Here is a 17,134-nt window from a genome sequence, read left to right on the forward strand (position 1 = left end):
AGAGAACAGCACGCAAAAAATAAATAAATCTCAGAGTCATTTCATTTATTTTAGGTAACTGTGAGTTATTAAAAAGTGGCATACTCCACTAGAAAATGTAGAATGTATTTTTGCAGTGTTGTATTTAGCTAAATTAAATTTAAAACTTGAAGAAATGCATAACTAAAATGAATACCATAAGTGCATACAGAGCAAATCAATGGCAAGTCATTCAAATTCCATACATTCTACTATTGCTTTCAATGTGCAAACATATAAACGTTTTGCTTTTGGACATCAGAGATCCTAAGGTCCATTTCAGCAATTTTCTTTTAACTTTTAATGTATTTCTAACACAGCCTACCTGTTGAACCTCATCTCTCTGCGCTCGTCTTGTGCTGCCTGACACAGACTGTGGCGTCTCTGAGGACCAGGGGAAGCACCGTCTCCCTCAAACTCCTCCACCTCATCCCCAATCTTCTGTTCGAAAGCCTGGATCTTCACCTGCAGATGCTGGTTCTCAGCAAACATGTCAGAACTAGACTCGGCTTCACATGGCCTGGACAAATCCCGCACATTCTCCTCCTCTCTGACGAACAAAGATAAAAGCCAAGGGTAGAATGGAAATACAACTGCACTGCTTAGTGCTTACCGAACAGTATGTAGTATACTTTTTAAAAACAGTATTTGAAATAGTATTAGAGGTAACACTTCACTTACATCTAACCTGTACTGTACTCACAATAGTAATAACAGTTATACATAATTACACAATTACGCATAATTACAAGCAACTAACCCTAATGGTGCATTCACACAGGGCATCAGCGTTAATGCTTCTCATTTACTTTGAATGGGTAACATCATGCGTGGCTGAATTGAATTGTGTGTCCATTGCATTTGGCTAGTGAAACAAAATATTATTGTGGACTGATGTACACGTCTCTATTACATGAGCTTTCATGTGTGCGGTTGCCAGATATGAAGCAACTTTGTTGGTTGAAATACAATTTCCCATTGCCAACCAACTAAGTTGCTAACAGCTTAGCAACTATGCTTTTCGGAAACGCACCCCAGAGCTTCTCGGTTGAAAGGATACATTTTCTGTGTTTTATTTATTTTTTTGCAATCTGTCAATGTTGCGCACAAGCTATATAAGACACATATAAGACATTCAGCTTAAATGAAAGTGTCATTCAGCCAGTCTGTGTTCTGTCATGAGATCTCGACTATTTTGTTTGTGGTTGGGGTTGCCGAATAAATGCACTTAATAAACAGCTGTTGTTTTAATAGAAACATTCGAATTATTGTGAATAGCATTTATGAATATTACTGTAACAATATTTTTGGTTTGTTTTTGCCAGTTTTCATAATGTAGACAGAGAGAGAGTGTATATCCAAGTATTTGATATTAATTTATTTATTTAATAACCTATAATAAATCAGTACACTATACAAGGTAAAATAAACCGTGTGTATCAATCCATTTTCTATTGATTTGTGCTTATTGGTGAAAATGCATAAATGTAAAAAATATATTTTTCAAATAACAATCTTTTCGATTATAATTTTCTAGCATTTTAATCAGTTTAAGTTTTATACAGCATGACGAAAATGTGCTTAAATTTTCATTGACTATAAACTAGACTAAACAAAAACAGGACAGGGTTGACTTATGTATACATGTTGAGTACGTTGTTACGTTATCAGGATACAAAAATCTAGTAAAACAAAGTATTCAGATTACGGTTACATTTTGTAAAAAAGTCAGGATTACATTTATATCATTTAAAATAAAATAAAAATGAGTATTTTGACATAACGCTATATATTTAGGGCTGCATAGTTCCTGGTCCTGTTGACACATGTATGCCTCGAGCTTTAGCACTGCTGGTGCGAGCGCAAATCTACAATTATTCTCCTCAAACGCTGGATGACTTCCTGCTGTGAAAACATTTTCATGTCTGGAAATTTCACAGCTATTTAGTTTTCAAAGAGGATAAAGGAAATATCATAGATGTAACCTACAGCGTAACATATGCATGAAGACTCTTTCTTTAACAGAGGCTACTCAGCCAACCTGAATATTTACAGGTACGAGTTTGACTAGCATGGAAATTATCATGTTAGCTAAAATTTAGTGTTCGTTTGTGATTTAAAATTCCATGGTGTTCCATGCATGACTGCAGTTGTAAGTTTTCTAGTGGAAAATGAAGCTGAAAATCTCCACACCCCAGATCAGTCAATAAATAAAAAATAAAAATAAAATAAAACTGTAATACTACACTGTATAGCCACTAGATATCTATATAGATATACGGCATGTAATATCAAGATGGTGATTTTTATACGTTAAAATTTGTTTTTACTATAGTTTTTATTAGTTTTAATTTTAAAGTGACAGTTAAAAAAAAAAATACTTAGATATTGCTTTTTTTTGACTTACATACAATATTTAACTAAAAATTAACAAAAGTAATCCAAAAGTAATCAAATTACATTACTTTTATTTTGTGGTACTTGGATTATGTTACTGAATACTTTTAATGAAGTAATTTGTAACTCTAAAGGAATACACTTTAAAAGTAACCCTCCTAACCCTGAAAATGACTGACAAAATTAACACTACCTGACACTTCACATTTGATTTTGTTTAAATAATTGTTTTTCAACAGTTTTTGATTGATTCGCCACTGAATTAAGTATTCAGAAAGCCATGTGATAACAATGGTCTATTCCAAACATAAAAACAATTTCTATATAGTTAAAATAAACATAACTGTCATTTTGGAAAAGAAGATGAGTGAGAACAAAGAGAGAAATAAGAGATAAAGTAGAAAACTAACAGTTCTATCATGTCCCTTCTATTAGATTTCTGTAGATTTCTCTTTATTCACCATCTTTCCTAAGAAACTTATTTCCCTCAAGAGAAAACAAATTAAATCTCAGAAACAGAGAAATGAACAAAATATTTATATGTGGAGTACATCATTACCTCATTATTCTTTTAGCAATGAAACTGCCAAGACACTGATTAGATGACATATTTTGCAATGGTTAAGGCTGACATTCAGACAAAGGCCTTCGGATCAGGGAGCTTTTAAACAGAAGTTATTCCATCATAATAAAATGTCAATTACTTCAACGAAACTAAGCACCTGTGTGGTTTAAAGAACAAATACTGGAACATGTCAAGGCTATTGCAAGACTGAAGCAAGTGGGAAATTATCGGGGCAGTCATAGTCATCTTGATCTGTAACCCAAAGGTCGCAGGTTCATGCCTTGGTACAGGTAGGGATTGTAGGTGGGGGGAGTGATTGACCAGCAATCACTTTCACTTCCAAAATATGTGTGTGTGTGTGAATACCTGCTAAGTGTACTGTCATCTTCCAGCTTGCGTCCCAAAAGTCGCGCAATGGCGGTGAAACTGTTGCTCATGCGGTAGATGTCTTTTACTCCGCCTCCCAGGATGGAGGTGTAGCGATCGGTCAGGCAGCGGATTTCCAGCAGTAGTGTGTGATGGGCACTGTGCTCCATACTTGCTAACAGTGACACCAGATACTGCAGCGCCCTGCGAGCCTGGACCTGCACACGAGGTAAAATGTGTGTGAATGGAGTGACACTGAAGACGGAAGTCATGGCTGTTGAAAATTTAGCTTTGCCAACCCAGAAAAATTAAATCAGATATTTAAAAGTGTAATAATATGTGATGCGATCTGGGAAAACCCGTCGGATGTCGCGCAGGGATGTTTTCAGGAAATTAGAAAAATAGGTTGTATGCAATTTTTTTGGTCAAAATTAGGGTTTCATTCAATTATTATTCATCTTGTCTATCATCTCTGAAAATATCTTGCCAAAATTCACTTTTTTAGTGCAGAACACCAGAACACGCTGTGGAGATGCTTTTGCTTGACACCACAAAAACAGCTAACTTTTCAACATAAATCACGTGACATTTATAATAAAGGTACAGAGCACCGCACATGGCATGCAGGAAAAAATTGTACCATATTTTTCGGACTAGAAGTCGCAGCTGAGTATAAGTCCCATCAGTCCAAAAATACATAATGACGAGGAACTGGACTATAAATCGCATTTATTTAGAACCAAGCACCAAGAGAAAACATTACCATCTGGTAGAGTACAGGAGCAATGAGCAGCATAGAGCGCCCTCTTGCGGCTGTAGATGGTAATGTTTTCTCTTGGTTCATTTCTCTCGGTTCATGTCAAATTAATTTTTATCAATAAGTCGCACCTGACTATAAGTCGCAGGACCAGCCAAACTATGAAAAAAGAGATGAAGGATCGGATGATGTTACTAAAGAGGAGGAATCCGATGACAGTCTGTTATATGCACAAGTGTGCTGCACTCACTTTTCTTGCTACTAGGTACACTATTCGTGCTATGCAAACATACAAGGGGTGATCAAAAGTTCAGAGACTAGGCCCATCATGATAAACAATGAAAACAGTCTGTTTGTGTAATGATGCTGACAGCGATCGTAAAGTAGAAGTGAAAGTGAAACCCGTCTCACTATAAAACCATCCATAAGAGAGCAAATTTTTTACATTTTACCGACCCTAAACATTTGAACGGTAGTGTATACAAATTAGTAGTTTCATTTTTAACAAAATTAATTCACATTAAATAATAAGATGTTAAAGGTGCTGTATGTATTAACTAGATATTGCAGTCCAAATTCAACATATTGGAGAGGGTTTTTTTTTTTCAAGCGGTAACCTCCCGCTCTCTCTCATGACTTAAACTGTAATGCGTCGACTGTCCGCTAGAGGCTGGCTGCAAAAGGGAGTCAATCCCATAGACGTGCAATGTTAAAATTCCCAAGTTATTTTAGTCTATGTAGCTAAATTTGATCTTCATGACAACTGTGAGGGATGGGGGGGTGGGGGGTTTATAACTCATCCGTTAAAATTATATTTAGCCTTAAAGTTCTGCATAATTAAAGGCTTGGCCAATTGAGTGACAGGTAGATTGCTGCTGCTATCAACGCCGTCGCGCTAGGTGTGTGTGTTTTCAGCAACCAGCTCCAGCCTTTTTGCCATAGACAGTAAAAGAAATGACACAGTGACCCCATTGGAACTCAATTGAGACAAGTGAAGCCCATTTTTAGCTATTTTTTAGCACTTCCTTTTCTGACGCGCAGACTCAAACTAAGTTTGATGACGTCAGAAACCTGTCTGACAGATGTAAATCTTCTAGTAGCTGTGCGTGCAAACTGCCATCGTTAATCTTGCAGAGACGGCGAGCTTGAGCGGGGAGTTCTTTGTCGTGAGTGAGCAGGAGTAAGTATTCTGATTAATTATTTTGTATAGTATTTTAAAATGTAACGCCAGTACGCCATATTAAGTTAATTGCCTGCGAGCTTCTCCTCCTGTCTGTACGGTAATTTCTCTACTGTGCGACAGAGAGTCGAGTGGTTATGACGCAATCGTTAGCCTATTTTTACAAAAACTGTTTCTATGGGGGCCATAATGTAACATAGAAGGTAATGGAGCCCTTTATACACTGTCGTGTATCTTTAGAAATAAATAATGGAAAAATGGAGTCTTTAAACGCCTCAGATGTAAAGTTATTCGCTGTCAAAGTGACGCCAAAATTAATGGGAGTCAATGGGATGCTAACGCAAGTGGGTGGGTTTCACGAACCAAAATAAAGATCGACATTCTGGCCCGGAACGCACATTTTCAAGGAGAATAAGGAGAATAACTGACTGTATGTTAACTTAGCATGTTTCTTAAATATGTGCAAACATATTATAGTATTTTTATGCTTTAGTAGAGTCAAAGTCTTACATACAGCACCTTCATGTATTCATAAACATTTTAAGGTTTAAGTATTTACACTTTATAATAGCTTATAATTTATACTTTTTTTCAATTTTGAATATAATTAATTAACCCTTTTCAAAAAGTACTATGGTAAAATAGTGCAGTGATCGTACTGAATGATTAACAAGTATCTCAAAGTATACTATGTAACATGGTACATTTGAGAAAAAAAGAAAACAGTTCATGAATGGCTTACAAAGTACAAGAAAACTGGTAAAATAAAATGGAAGAATTATAGGACATGTATTGCAATAAAAATATTTTTTGAAATATTAAGAAAGGTCCAGAAATAGAGTAAGATGACAGAATGATGAATACCATGAAAGGAAGTTTCTATAAACGTACACAACAGGGACTACATTACGTCTTGCACAATGGGTGTGTGTCTGGCCGTGACTGTAAGCATATTGAAACACTATTTTCCATTCCTATTTTAAACTAATATGGGGATCTGATTCAAAACATGTTTTTGCCCAAGTCACAGTGGTGACTCAAAGCAAAAACTAAATCAAACTGAAAGGGGGGGAGATAATAAATTATCATATTGGCATCAGCAATTAAATTCCCCTTTGAAAACATAAGATTTGTATATCATGATGTATTACTAATGTGTCAGACTCTGGATGTGATAGTTTAAAAACAACCATCATCATCATGACATCATATAATTCTTGATATTTGGACTTTTTGATTCTTTTACATCTTGAAATTCTGTTTTCTTTTCCAGACCATGTAATAAAAAATGAAAAAAATATTTTTTTCTTAAAATTGCAAGAAACAAGTCCAAAATAATTTAATAAATACATACAGTAAATACCCCACCCCATTACATCTATCTCCACATTTAAATGAATATGCAATAATCTCAATCCAGTGAACCTTACATGGTCAAAATAAAATCATCAGAAACATCAACCGGACAATTCCCCTGCAGAATTCTCTCAACTGGATATAATCCCAACTTCGACAAACATTTCAAGTTGGCGCTTAGGTGGTGATGACTACATGATTATTGCCTTTGATGTCAGGTTCAAGTGTTAGATTTTGCTGAATTAGGTAAGACAGTGATCGTTACTTATTATTCATGCTGGCTGCCATGCAAATGGAAAACCAAAGCACGCCTACGGTATATGTTCTTGATTCATTTAAATAATTACCAATATGATGTAAGTTAGCCTGCTGGTATGTGATAGTGGCTCTCTAAATGGGGGTTTCTACAGTCCTAATGCCAAAGTGTTATGCACTCAGATGTGCACACTGAACAAAATTCCTTTTAATAAAATATGAGACGTCACTCATTACATTGATTTCTTAAAGGCACAAAAATGCCTTTTGGTCATTCTTTACATAAACTTAATGTAAATTTAAACACAAAAGGTACAATTTCAACAGTAAAGTGTATCAGGAGAGAGCAATCACAGAATGACAAGATGTTGCTTGTAACAATAATAAATAAAAAAATCTAAATGACGAAGTGCAGTTTCTGTTTAAATCAAATGAGGGATTCACATTTTTGGCATACACATGTAAATTTTACTGGTTGAGTGCATATGTAAACATCTGGTTGTGTTTAAATCTGATACGAGCTTTGGGACAGAGATCAAGTTAAGAATGCCAAGAAAAGCCTTGGCCAGCCAACTCTGTCCCGTAGACATCGGGCTGAGCTCTGGCTCAATAAACCAACACACTCCATCTTACTGTAATCTCTGCTTACCAACACCACAAATTTGTGTTCGGCCTAATGAGATCACTTTCATCAAAATTATTATGTTAAACCTATCAGACAAATTTCATACAACAATACCTTGCACAGTTTTCAGTTAAATTTGAGTAAATTGGAATTGGCTTTAACATGTTCACATGCACAAATCCAGTATGTATGTTGTGTCTGAAAGCAGCCGAAGGCAGTGAACTGAATAAGCTCGCCCTTACGAAAGGAAAATATATTTACCAATATATTTCTTAAAATATATTGTGATATATTGTAATATATTATTTTCCCTTTTTATTTTCTAATATTTTATATATTTGAATACATTTAATAATATATTGATGATACATATATTATATAATATATTGCAAAATATACAAATGATTGCCGCTTTCAATATATTGGAAAAAATAAATATATATAAGAATATATTCCTAATATATTACATTATATTTTCCAATATAGTGCAATATATTTTTGTTTCATAACGGTCCAACGATAATGGAGAAAGACAGGTATTGTTGCATTTGATATCCCTACTGCTTATGATGCTGCCTTAGAAAGTAACTCCCTATTTAAAAAAAAAAAAAAACGTTAAAATGCAAACCCTTGAATCCGATTTTTCTTATTTGGATTAAAAAATACTGCATGTGTTTACATACACTGCTGTAGGATTTACGTTGAAGCAATTTTCACTCACAAATGATAACAAGGAAATTGCCATTCACACTTAATCAAGGACTAGCCTGTAGCAGTATTTTATTGCAAAACAAATCAAATAACCTTTGTTTCTTTTACAACAAAAAAATAATAATCATTTTGTAATGTGTACAAATGTTTATTTTGCATCTCGTGACGTGGTCAGTAAGAGACTAAATATAACTAAATATTTGGTAAAAAGCATGCCATCTTTCATTTTAGGTATGTCATTAAGGTAAACAAAAAACCAATGCTAACAGTAGCTCTGGTGATGTTATTGTTGTGGCTTTCTCTGGATCTAAACACATGTGGTGAATTTCTGAAACATACATTTATAGAAATATGTGAATAGGATTGCAACCTTCATTGTTCATGTGAACAGAACTGGACTGTATTCACTGTGAAAATGAGTGTATATAAACATATTATTGTAGAACAGCAAGAAACAATGCTTGTTTAAGGAGAGCAGCGTGAGTGATGAAGGCAGAGGAGATCTGTCTCAGCACTGTTCTGTAATTACCAGGCGAAGGTGTTTGGTCTGTGAATTAAACTGATCGATTTGTTCCTCTGTGTGACTCAGTTAAGAGTCAGCTGAAATTCAAACTGAGCTAATCAGAACAACAACCTTTTCCCCTTGATGGAGCACAAACGATTCGGCCCGCTTTACACCTCATACTGTATCATCATGCATCTCAAAAGCATAGCTCATCCAAAAAATGAATATATAATTTATGTCTTCCTCATGTGGTTCCAAACCTGTATGACTTTAGTTCTTGTGTGGAAACATTATGTTTTTCAGAATATTCACGGTGCCCTTTTTAAACAATAACATAAAAAAAGCCGTACGGACGTTCTGCAATATATTTTGGGACGTGCTGCACAGAATGACATGAGGGTGAAGTAATGATGAGAACTTTTTGGGAGGAACTATTCAGCATCAGTGCATACATGCATTTTTTTTAAGCATACCAAAAATATAGTGTATAAACTTGTGTGCATTTATACATTATTATTTTATGGTACAGAAATGAAGAAACACTTCATGAGTTTTGAAAGTCGTCACCTGATTGGTTTCATTCTACAGGATTTCTGTAGGACTTGTGTGGAAACAAAGCTGTCATGATGCTAAACCCCTTCATGGAAGAAGAAAGCTGTCATGTTTACAACTCTGACATTAGCTTTTTAGATTCAACTAAAGCTGGATTTTCAGAACTATGCAAAGTTCACAGCATTGACTCTGTAGAAGTAAACTTGCACAATGTTCTTGAATGAATGATTTATTGCACAACAGTAGGGACAATAGCCCCTTTCACACAGTAATACCATTAAATTGGTGTAAAACTACCGGAACGACTTTACTGGTAAGTTAAAAAACGTGCTGTTTCCACAGGCAACAACGTTTCATCTTTATTTCTGGTAAAGCGCCATTCACACATCAATTTCAATTTAAATGGCTTCTGCTCCTGGTGTTGTGTTTGTAAACTTAGAAGGCTATGTAGGTGGTCAACGTTTTTGTTGATGTGTTTACTTTTGTGCCAAATGTTCACATTCATGCAGCTGCTTTTTTCCCCACAGACATCTTATTAGATGACTTTAGACATTTCTTTGACGTCCATAAACAGTGCAGAGTAAATGCGTCATCTGCATCAGAATGTTATGATTGGCCCAGAGTAGATGTCTTTTTTCAGCGTTTTCTAAGTATGCGATCATACCGGTTATCTTGTGCTGTGTTCACACAGAGTGTAATTTACTGGCAATGTTACAAATTCCAAATTGCCAGGACTTAATTTACCGTTATTTTAAAATTTACATTTTCGTTGGTGTTTTTTTTAGCCACTGTTTATGGATAACATAGGAATTGATGAGAAGTCCCATCTGTCGCAAAAAGTCATTGACTTCTCTTATGAAACTGAATTTTTTGCAGTGTAAACTCTAAAAAGTTAAGTCCAAAAGTATTGTTTATTGTAAAAAATGTTGAAGATTAGTCGATAGATTGTCGATTCATTAAATGGTAAGCTGTTTCCTTTAAAAAGCTGTTTAGTCAGCGTAGTGAACCCTCTCCTCCATTGACATCCATTAAAAAAATAAAAAATAAAAATGGCCTCTGGTCTCCCTTTCCACCAAGGGGCAAGGAACTCGACCGGAAGTTGAAGTCGGGTGGGGGCTGCCATCTTTTAGCAGAACTTCACTTGCGTTAGCATTCCCATTGACTCCCATTCATTTTGGCATCACTTTGACAGCGAATAACTTTACATCTGAGGCGTTTAAAGACTCTGTTTGTCCATGATTTATTTCTAAAGATACACGACAATGTATAAAGGGCTCCATTACCTTATATGTTACATTATGGCCCCGTATAAACAGTTTTTGTAAAAAATAGGCTAACGATTGCGTCATAACCACTCGGCTCTCTGTCGCATTACCGTACAGACAGGAGGAGAAGCTCACAGGCAATTAACTTAATATGGCGTACGCGTACTGGCGTTACATTTTAAAATACTATACAAAATAATCAATCAGAATACTTACTCCTGCTCACTCACGACAAAGAACTCCCTGCTCAAGCTCGCCGTCTCTGCAAGATTAACGATGGCAGTTTGCACGCACAGCCACTTAGAAGATTTACATCTGGGCAGACAGGTTGCTGACGTCGTCAGGCTTCGTTTGAGTCTGCGCCTCAGAAACGGAAGTGCTAAAAAACGCTAAAACTGGGCTTCATTTGTCTCAATTGAGTTCCAATGGGGTCGCTGTGTCCATTTCTTTTACTGTCTATGCTTTCCACAGACTGCCAAAACAGAAGCATTAGCATTAGCCGTTACGTTTTTTGGGCTAAAAGTTGCAGCCCTGCCTACCAGTGGATTAAGTTATACTCGCTGCAAAACAATAGCGGATCTTTTTTATTTCACAGTGTTTACAAACTTTCTATTATTTATTAGTTTATATATAACGCAGCATGATGTATATGCCATGCCTTGTCTTATTCATTTTTAACATTATACAGTATAAGCTAGTTTGTCATTGTAGCCTCCTGCTTTATTGTTGTTGTGCTTTTCATTAAGAATAACAATGAATCCATCTTTCAAGCATCAGTTTTAATCTTAAAAAGTGAAAGATGTATAGATTTAAGAACAACAGTATATAATTTTTTCTTGTAAAATGTGACACCATATTACAAATTCGAAGGCAAAAGTCAAAGCATCCAAAGCTTGTCTTACAACTTAGCAACAGGTGGGGAGTAATGAATTAACTAAACAAGAAAAGGAACATGACCAAATAAGGAAACTCAGAAAGAATAGAAGTCCATAACTGTGACATTACTCCCAGCAGGGGGTTTGGGGAGCCATTGCAGCGCAGGGAGTTTGGGTGGCCATGGTGGATCGGGAGACTTGGGTGGCCCTGGAGACTCGGGCGACCCTGGCAGTTCTGGAGACTCAGGGGCCATGGCAGAGCAGCCTCCGAGGCCGCAGCCCCCGCCTTGGCCTCTACAACTGGATCCCAACTGACCCCCCCCTCCCCCAAAAAAATACTTGGGAAAATTTACAGGGCTGAACTCGAGGCCTGGAGCAGACACTGGAGCGAGCTCTGGGGCTGGAGCCGACATTGGAGCGAGCTCTGGGGTCAGGAGCCCTCCCTGGGCTTAACCGGGGATCGGAGGCCCCTCCTGGGCTGAGCTGGGGATCGGGAGCCCATCCTGGGCTTAACTCGGGAACAGGAGCCCATACTGGGGTTAACTCGGGAACAGGAGCCTCTTCTGGGCTTAACAGAAGATCGGGATCACATCCTGGGCTTAACTGGGGATTGGGTGCCCATCCTGGGCTGAGCTGGGGATCAGGAGTCCCTTCTGGGCTGAGCTGGGGATTGGGAGCCCCTCCTGGGCTTAACTCTGGCATGGGAGCCCATACTGGGGTTAACAGGGGATCTGGAGCCATTCTTAGGCTATACCTGGGAACAGAAGCCCACAGTGGGCTTAACTCTGGAACTGGAACCCACCGTTGTCTTAACTTGGTGGTTAACACCGTGGTTGCTCAGGAGACGAAGAAGGGCTGGACAGGACCAGTGAAGGCGAAGGAGACACAGGGAAGTGCCCCAGCATTGAATCTAGGGAGAGGAGGGGCGCCGAGAAACATGAGGGTAATGCCATGTCCATGATATCTGAGCTGCGGGCTGGCAATGGAGGGTGCTCTGGAGGAGCGGGTGGTTTAATGTATATGTGGCTTGCCATATCCACCACTTGCGGGCTTGCAACAAGAGTCGCTGGCACTCGTGTCTTTGGTGTGGCGAGAGCGGGGCTTGAGGATGGCGGCCCTGGCTTTGCTGCATGCGGCAGCCTTGACCTCGCCGCTGGCTGACGCAACTGATGGGCTAAGGGAAACATTAGAGATTGGGGGAATACTGGCGTGGTTGGGTTTGGGGAGCAGCTGTTGGAGAAGTATGTGGAGGTTCCCAAGGAGGTTCCTAAGGAGTCTGGACGAGGAAATTCAGGTTGCACATTGACTTCGTCCACTTCAAAGTCTGAACTGTTTAACCAAAGGACAAGATTAATCAGCTAGATCAAGGGGAAATCACTATCAGAAAGAATCGCAGCGGATTTTATCCTCGTCCAGCCCCAGAAGAAAACAAGCGCCCAGGAACGAGTCGTGACAGCTCATCCGGATACCGAGCTCAAGTAAATCCTCCGTATATTGCTCCAACCTCCGACCGCTCTGCCGCAAACACCTCAGCGCGTCCTCAGCCTTCATCTTCTGTGATCGGTCGGTTCTTCTGTAACAATACGTGTCTACTGAGAGAGGATCACACGGAATTCCAAAGAAGTTGATTTAGATTCTAACAATAACGAAGAACAATCATGTACATAACTTTAAGAACCGACAAAGAAAAACCAAACAGACAGGGTTTATAAACACCTAAAACGTAAACAGGGAGAACAGAAACAGGTAGGGAGTAATCTAACAAAACAAGAAAAGGAACATGACCAAATAAGGAAACTCAGAAAGAACAGGAGGACAGAAGTCCATAACTGTGACATCCACACATTGGTGGTGGTTTGTTGCATTTTGTAGCTTGTCAATTCTTGAGTTGACAAACAAATTGCCTGTTGCTGATATTATTGAATTGTGCCAGGTTAGCTTTCCATTTTGACTAGTTTCTAGGAAAAATTGAAAACAATTAACAGACAAACTGTTTTTGGAAGCTTCTTTAGCATGTTATAAAACACACTTGGTGATTGTGCTTGAGTCATTACTGCAAATAATCTACTTGTTCTTGAGTCACTAGGACATAAGCAGATGTTAAAAAATATCACTCTTATAAAATGCAAAGCCAAATCAAAGCCGACAATTGTGCCATTAACTGGCACGGATAAAAACAGACACTGTTCAGTAATATTTGCTTGATGCCCCACACTGTGGTTCGCACATGGACTAGCTGCCATGGTTCATCATTCAGACTTGTGTAAATATCCTTCAATTCTAAGAAACGTCCCAAAAGAATTACACAGAGGGCATGAACAAGAGACAAGCTTGCACGATGGACCCTATACCAAGAGAATGACACACACACACACATGTCACGGGCCGGGCTAGAACTCGGGTCTCTGGTGTGGTGGGTGAGAGATCTGCCACTAGGCCACAGAGGCTGAGGTGTTGGACCCAATTGAAATACTCAACGCAGTACTCCCAGCAATTTTGGTTTATTAAAAAAAAGACTTTGCAAGCCAAAAAATCCAACAAAAGTTCTTCTCAGACAGAGGAATTAATAACAAGAGAGATAATGGGAAAACAAAACCACAAGGGAAAATAAAAACTCCACAAGGGGAGAAAACAGATCAAGAGCGTGTAAACACACAAATAACTAGGAACACCTTACTTGAGGTAGCTTGGGAGGACTTGGAAGAACCAGTAAATACAGAGCTGGTATCATGCAGCCTGAACTCAAAAACCAAGTGTCAAACAAGGGAAAGACTCAGCTAAAATACTCTAAAAGAAACAAGGCACAGGTGACCTGGATAACGCTAACAAGAGCAGACAAAGAAGAACAAAGACAGAAGGGAACACAGGGGACCTCTAGAGGCACGGAGACAAACTACAGGAGGTCAAATGCTGACACACACACACCATTGTAACAAATTTCCAAGTTTTTCCCTAAGAACTTACCTAAAACATACCAGTCATGGAATTAAAGTGTCTTCCATAACCAACTTATTTTAATTACCTTAAAACCTAATATTTAGGGTGCCCCCTTACAAAAAATAAACAAGACTTAAAGGGTTAGTTCACCCAAAAATGAAAATTAGGACATAAAATACCCTCAGTGTATATGTATGTATGTATGTATGTATTTATGTATGATACAGTTGTATATGACTTTTATCTTTCAGATGATTCGGAGTTATATTAAAAACGGTCTTTGATCTTTCCAGCTGTTTAATGCCACTCAACGGGTGCTGCAGTGCTTCAGTCCAAAAAGAAGTGAAATAAAAAGTGCCCATCCATGATGGATGATGAACAAATGAAATTAAACTGTTTGAAAGATCAAAGACTCAGACTGGATTTGTCTGAAAGAAGAAACTCATATACATCTAGGATGCCTTGAGGGTGAGTAATTTACGGGGGAACTAACCCTTTAACATTTTCACATAGAGGAGTAACATAATTTGGACTCTTTCCTCAGCATGATGGGGAGTCAAATTAAATGTTTGATTCTATTTTCTTAATATTTACATAAATGTCAAACATCTGCAAATAAACAAGCAGACAGGAGGAAAGTACACAGCTAAACATGTCATGTAAAGTTTATGTAGGAATATACAATGATGTGTTGCATCAAAAAACGTCATGTATTTTGCAGTTGTTGAGCAGTCGTGGGACCAATCTGTATGTGTTTTCTGTTGTTTATGCAGATTTAACAGACATGTCACACGTCACCAAAATGGCCAGGGATAAATCTAAATAAAATGAATCTCTTATAAAAGATGTGATAATTTTTTCAAGGTTTGTTGGGAAAGTACAGAAAGTAATCAAAACCAAAAATAAAGTACACAACGACCCTTTCAAGAAGTACTGTCTTTATCCTACGGCAATACCACACTGACCACCATAATCATATACCGTATTTTTCAGACTATAAGTCGCACCTGAGTATAAGTCGCATCAGTCCAAAAATGCGTCATGATGAGGAAAAAAACATATATAAGTCGCACTGGACTATAAATTGCATTCATTTAGAACCAAGAACCAAGAGAAAACATTACCGTCTACAGCCGCGAGAGGGCGCTCTATGCTGCTCAGTAACAGGAGCAATGAGCAGCATAGAGCGCCCTCTGGCGGCTGTAGATGGTAATGTTTTCTCTTGGTTCATTTCTCTCGGTTCATGTCAAATTAATTTTGATAAATAAGTCGCACTTGACTATAAGTCGCAGGACCAGTCAAACTATGAAAAAAAGTGTGACTTATAGTCCGGAAAATACGGTACTATGGTTTGGGTGAATCATACAAAAACTGTCAAGCAATGTCACATTTCACCCTGAAAATGAAATGAAAGAAAAATTATATTTTACGGAGCCCCGCACATGACACGCAGGAAAAAATATAAGGCTAAATCGTGTGCACGATTTATTTATTCGTTACCTCAATGTACTAAAACTTTTCCCTTGGGGAAAAGGGGGACAAAGTGCATAGGGCCCAGAGACTGAGTAGAGCCCACAACCATGTCCTTTTTGAGGGCCCTATTGAGAAAATATATTTAATTTATTGTGCAAAATATTACAGAGCCCCGCACATGACATGCAAGAAAAAATAAATAAATTGTGCGCACAATTTACTAATTCGTTCCCTCAATGTACTAAAACGTGCACACGATTACTATATCGTTCCCTCGATTTACTATTGTGTTCACTCGATTTATAAATTGTGCGCATGATTTGCTAATTCGTTCCCACGATTTGCTAAATCGTGCAAACAAATTAGAAAATCGAACGAAAACGCAAAAGTTTTAGTACATTGAGGGAACGAATTAGTAAATTGTGCGCACAATTTATTTATTTTTTCTTGCATGTCATGTGCGGGGCTCCGTAATATTTTGCACAATAAATTAAATACATTTTCTCCATCGGGCCCTCAAAAAGGACATGGTTGTGGTCTCTACTCAGTCTCTAGGCCTTATGCACTTTGTCCCCCTTTTCCTCCAGGCTGTGACACACCTGGCCTTTGTCTACTGGACATGAAATAAGACAAAACAGTAGCTGAATATATTTAGAAAGTTTGCTTTCAAAAGTCAAAGAAAAACACTATAAATGTAAATGTATGTGGTTGACTGTGGTATATAAAAGAGTGGTATAATTAACTTCTGTGTTGTAGTTTTTTTAACTTTCTTGACTTTTATTCAATCCAGCCTTTTTTTGTCTCTACATACAACAGTTATTTATTTATTCCAGAAGGTGCAGGAACTCTTTGAGAAACGCAGATTCGCAGCATGTGGTGCTACGCAGAAAAAGGGGAGCAATTTGGCCTGTCTTGAGCAATCTTCTGAGATTTCCCATCCAACAACAGTCTGATCTATTTTCCATGGTGGTTGAGCATGTGTGTGAGTGCATGCATTTGAACATGAGTTTGTTTTTGTGTGAAATGTTGAGTGGCTCACGTTTCAGTGGTGCCTTTCTAAAACCATGTTAACACTTCTTTTTGGTATATTATGCTGTCTACTTTAATTGGCCCTCCACAAATATAAAAGGAAGAATCAATGTTTTCAGGATTCAGAAATTTGGCACATATCCATGTGACTGTTCAATGAGCCAACAATGTCACACAAAACTTTATAAATGCAGGGATGGTGACCACATGAAACCAGTTTAGTAAAAAAAAAAAAGGTCATTTTTTTCAACAGACCTAACCAGAAATC

At 37.8% G+C, this 17,134-nt stretch overlaps 1 protein-coding gene across 1 annotated transcript in view; it reads right to left on the reverse strand.

The window, feature by feature from the left end:
- The window catches only part of LOC113061707 (ventricular zone-expressed PH domain-containing protein-like), a 105,400-nt gene that overhangs the window by 41,051 nt on the left and 47,215 nt on the right, over positions 1–17,134 (reverse strand). Inside the window, exons 7-8 of the mRNA XM_026231065.1 lie at positions 3,347–3,564; positions 344–568 (exon numbers count right to left, since the gene is read on the reverse strand). Coding sequence (XP_026086850.1) covers positions 344–568; positions 3,347–3,564 — 443 coding nt within the window. The remainder of the gene's footprint in view (positions 1–343; positions 569–3,346; positions 3,565–17,134) is intronic.

This window comes from Carassius auratus, chromosome 43, assembly GCF_003368295.1.
Source record: "Carassius auratus strain Wakin chromosome 43, ASM336829v1, whole genome shotgun sequence".
Taxonomy (NCBI): Eukaryota; Metazoa; Chordata; class Actinopteri; order Cypriniformes; family Cyprinidae; genus Carassius; species Carassius auratus.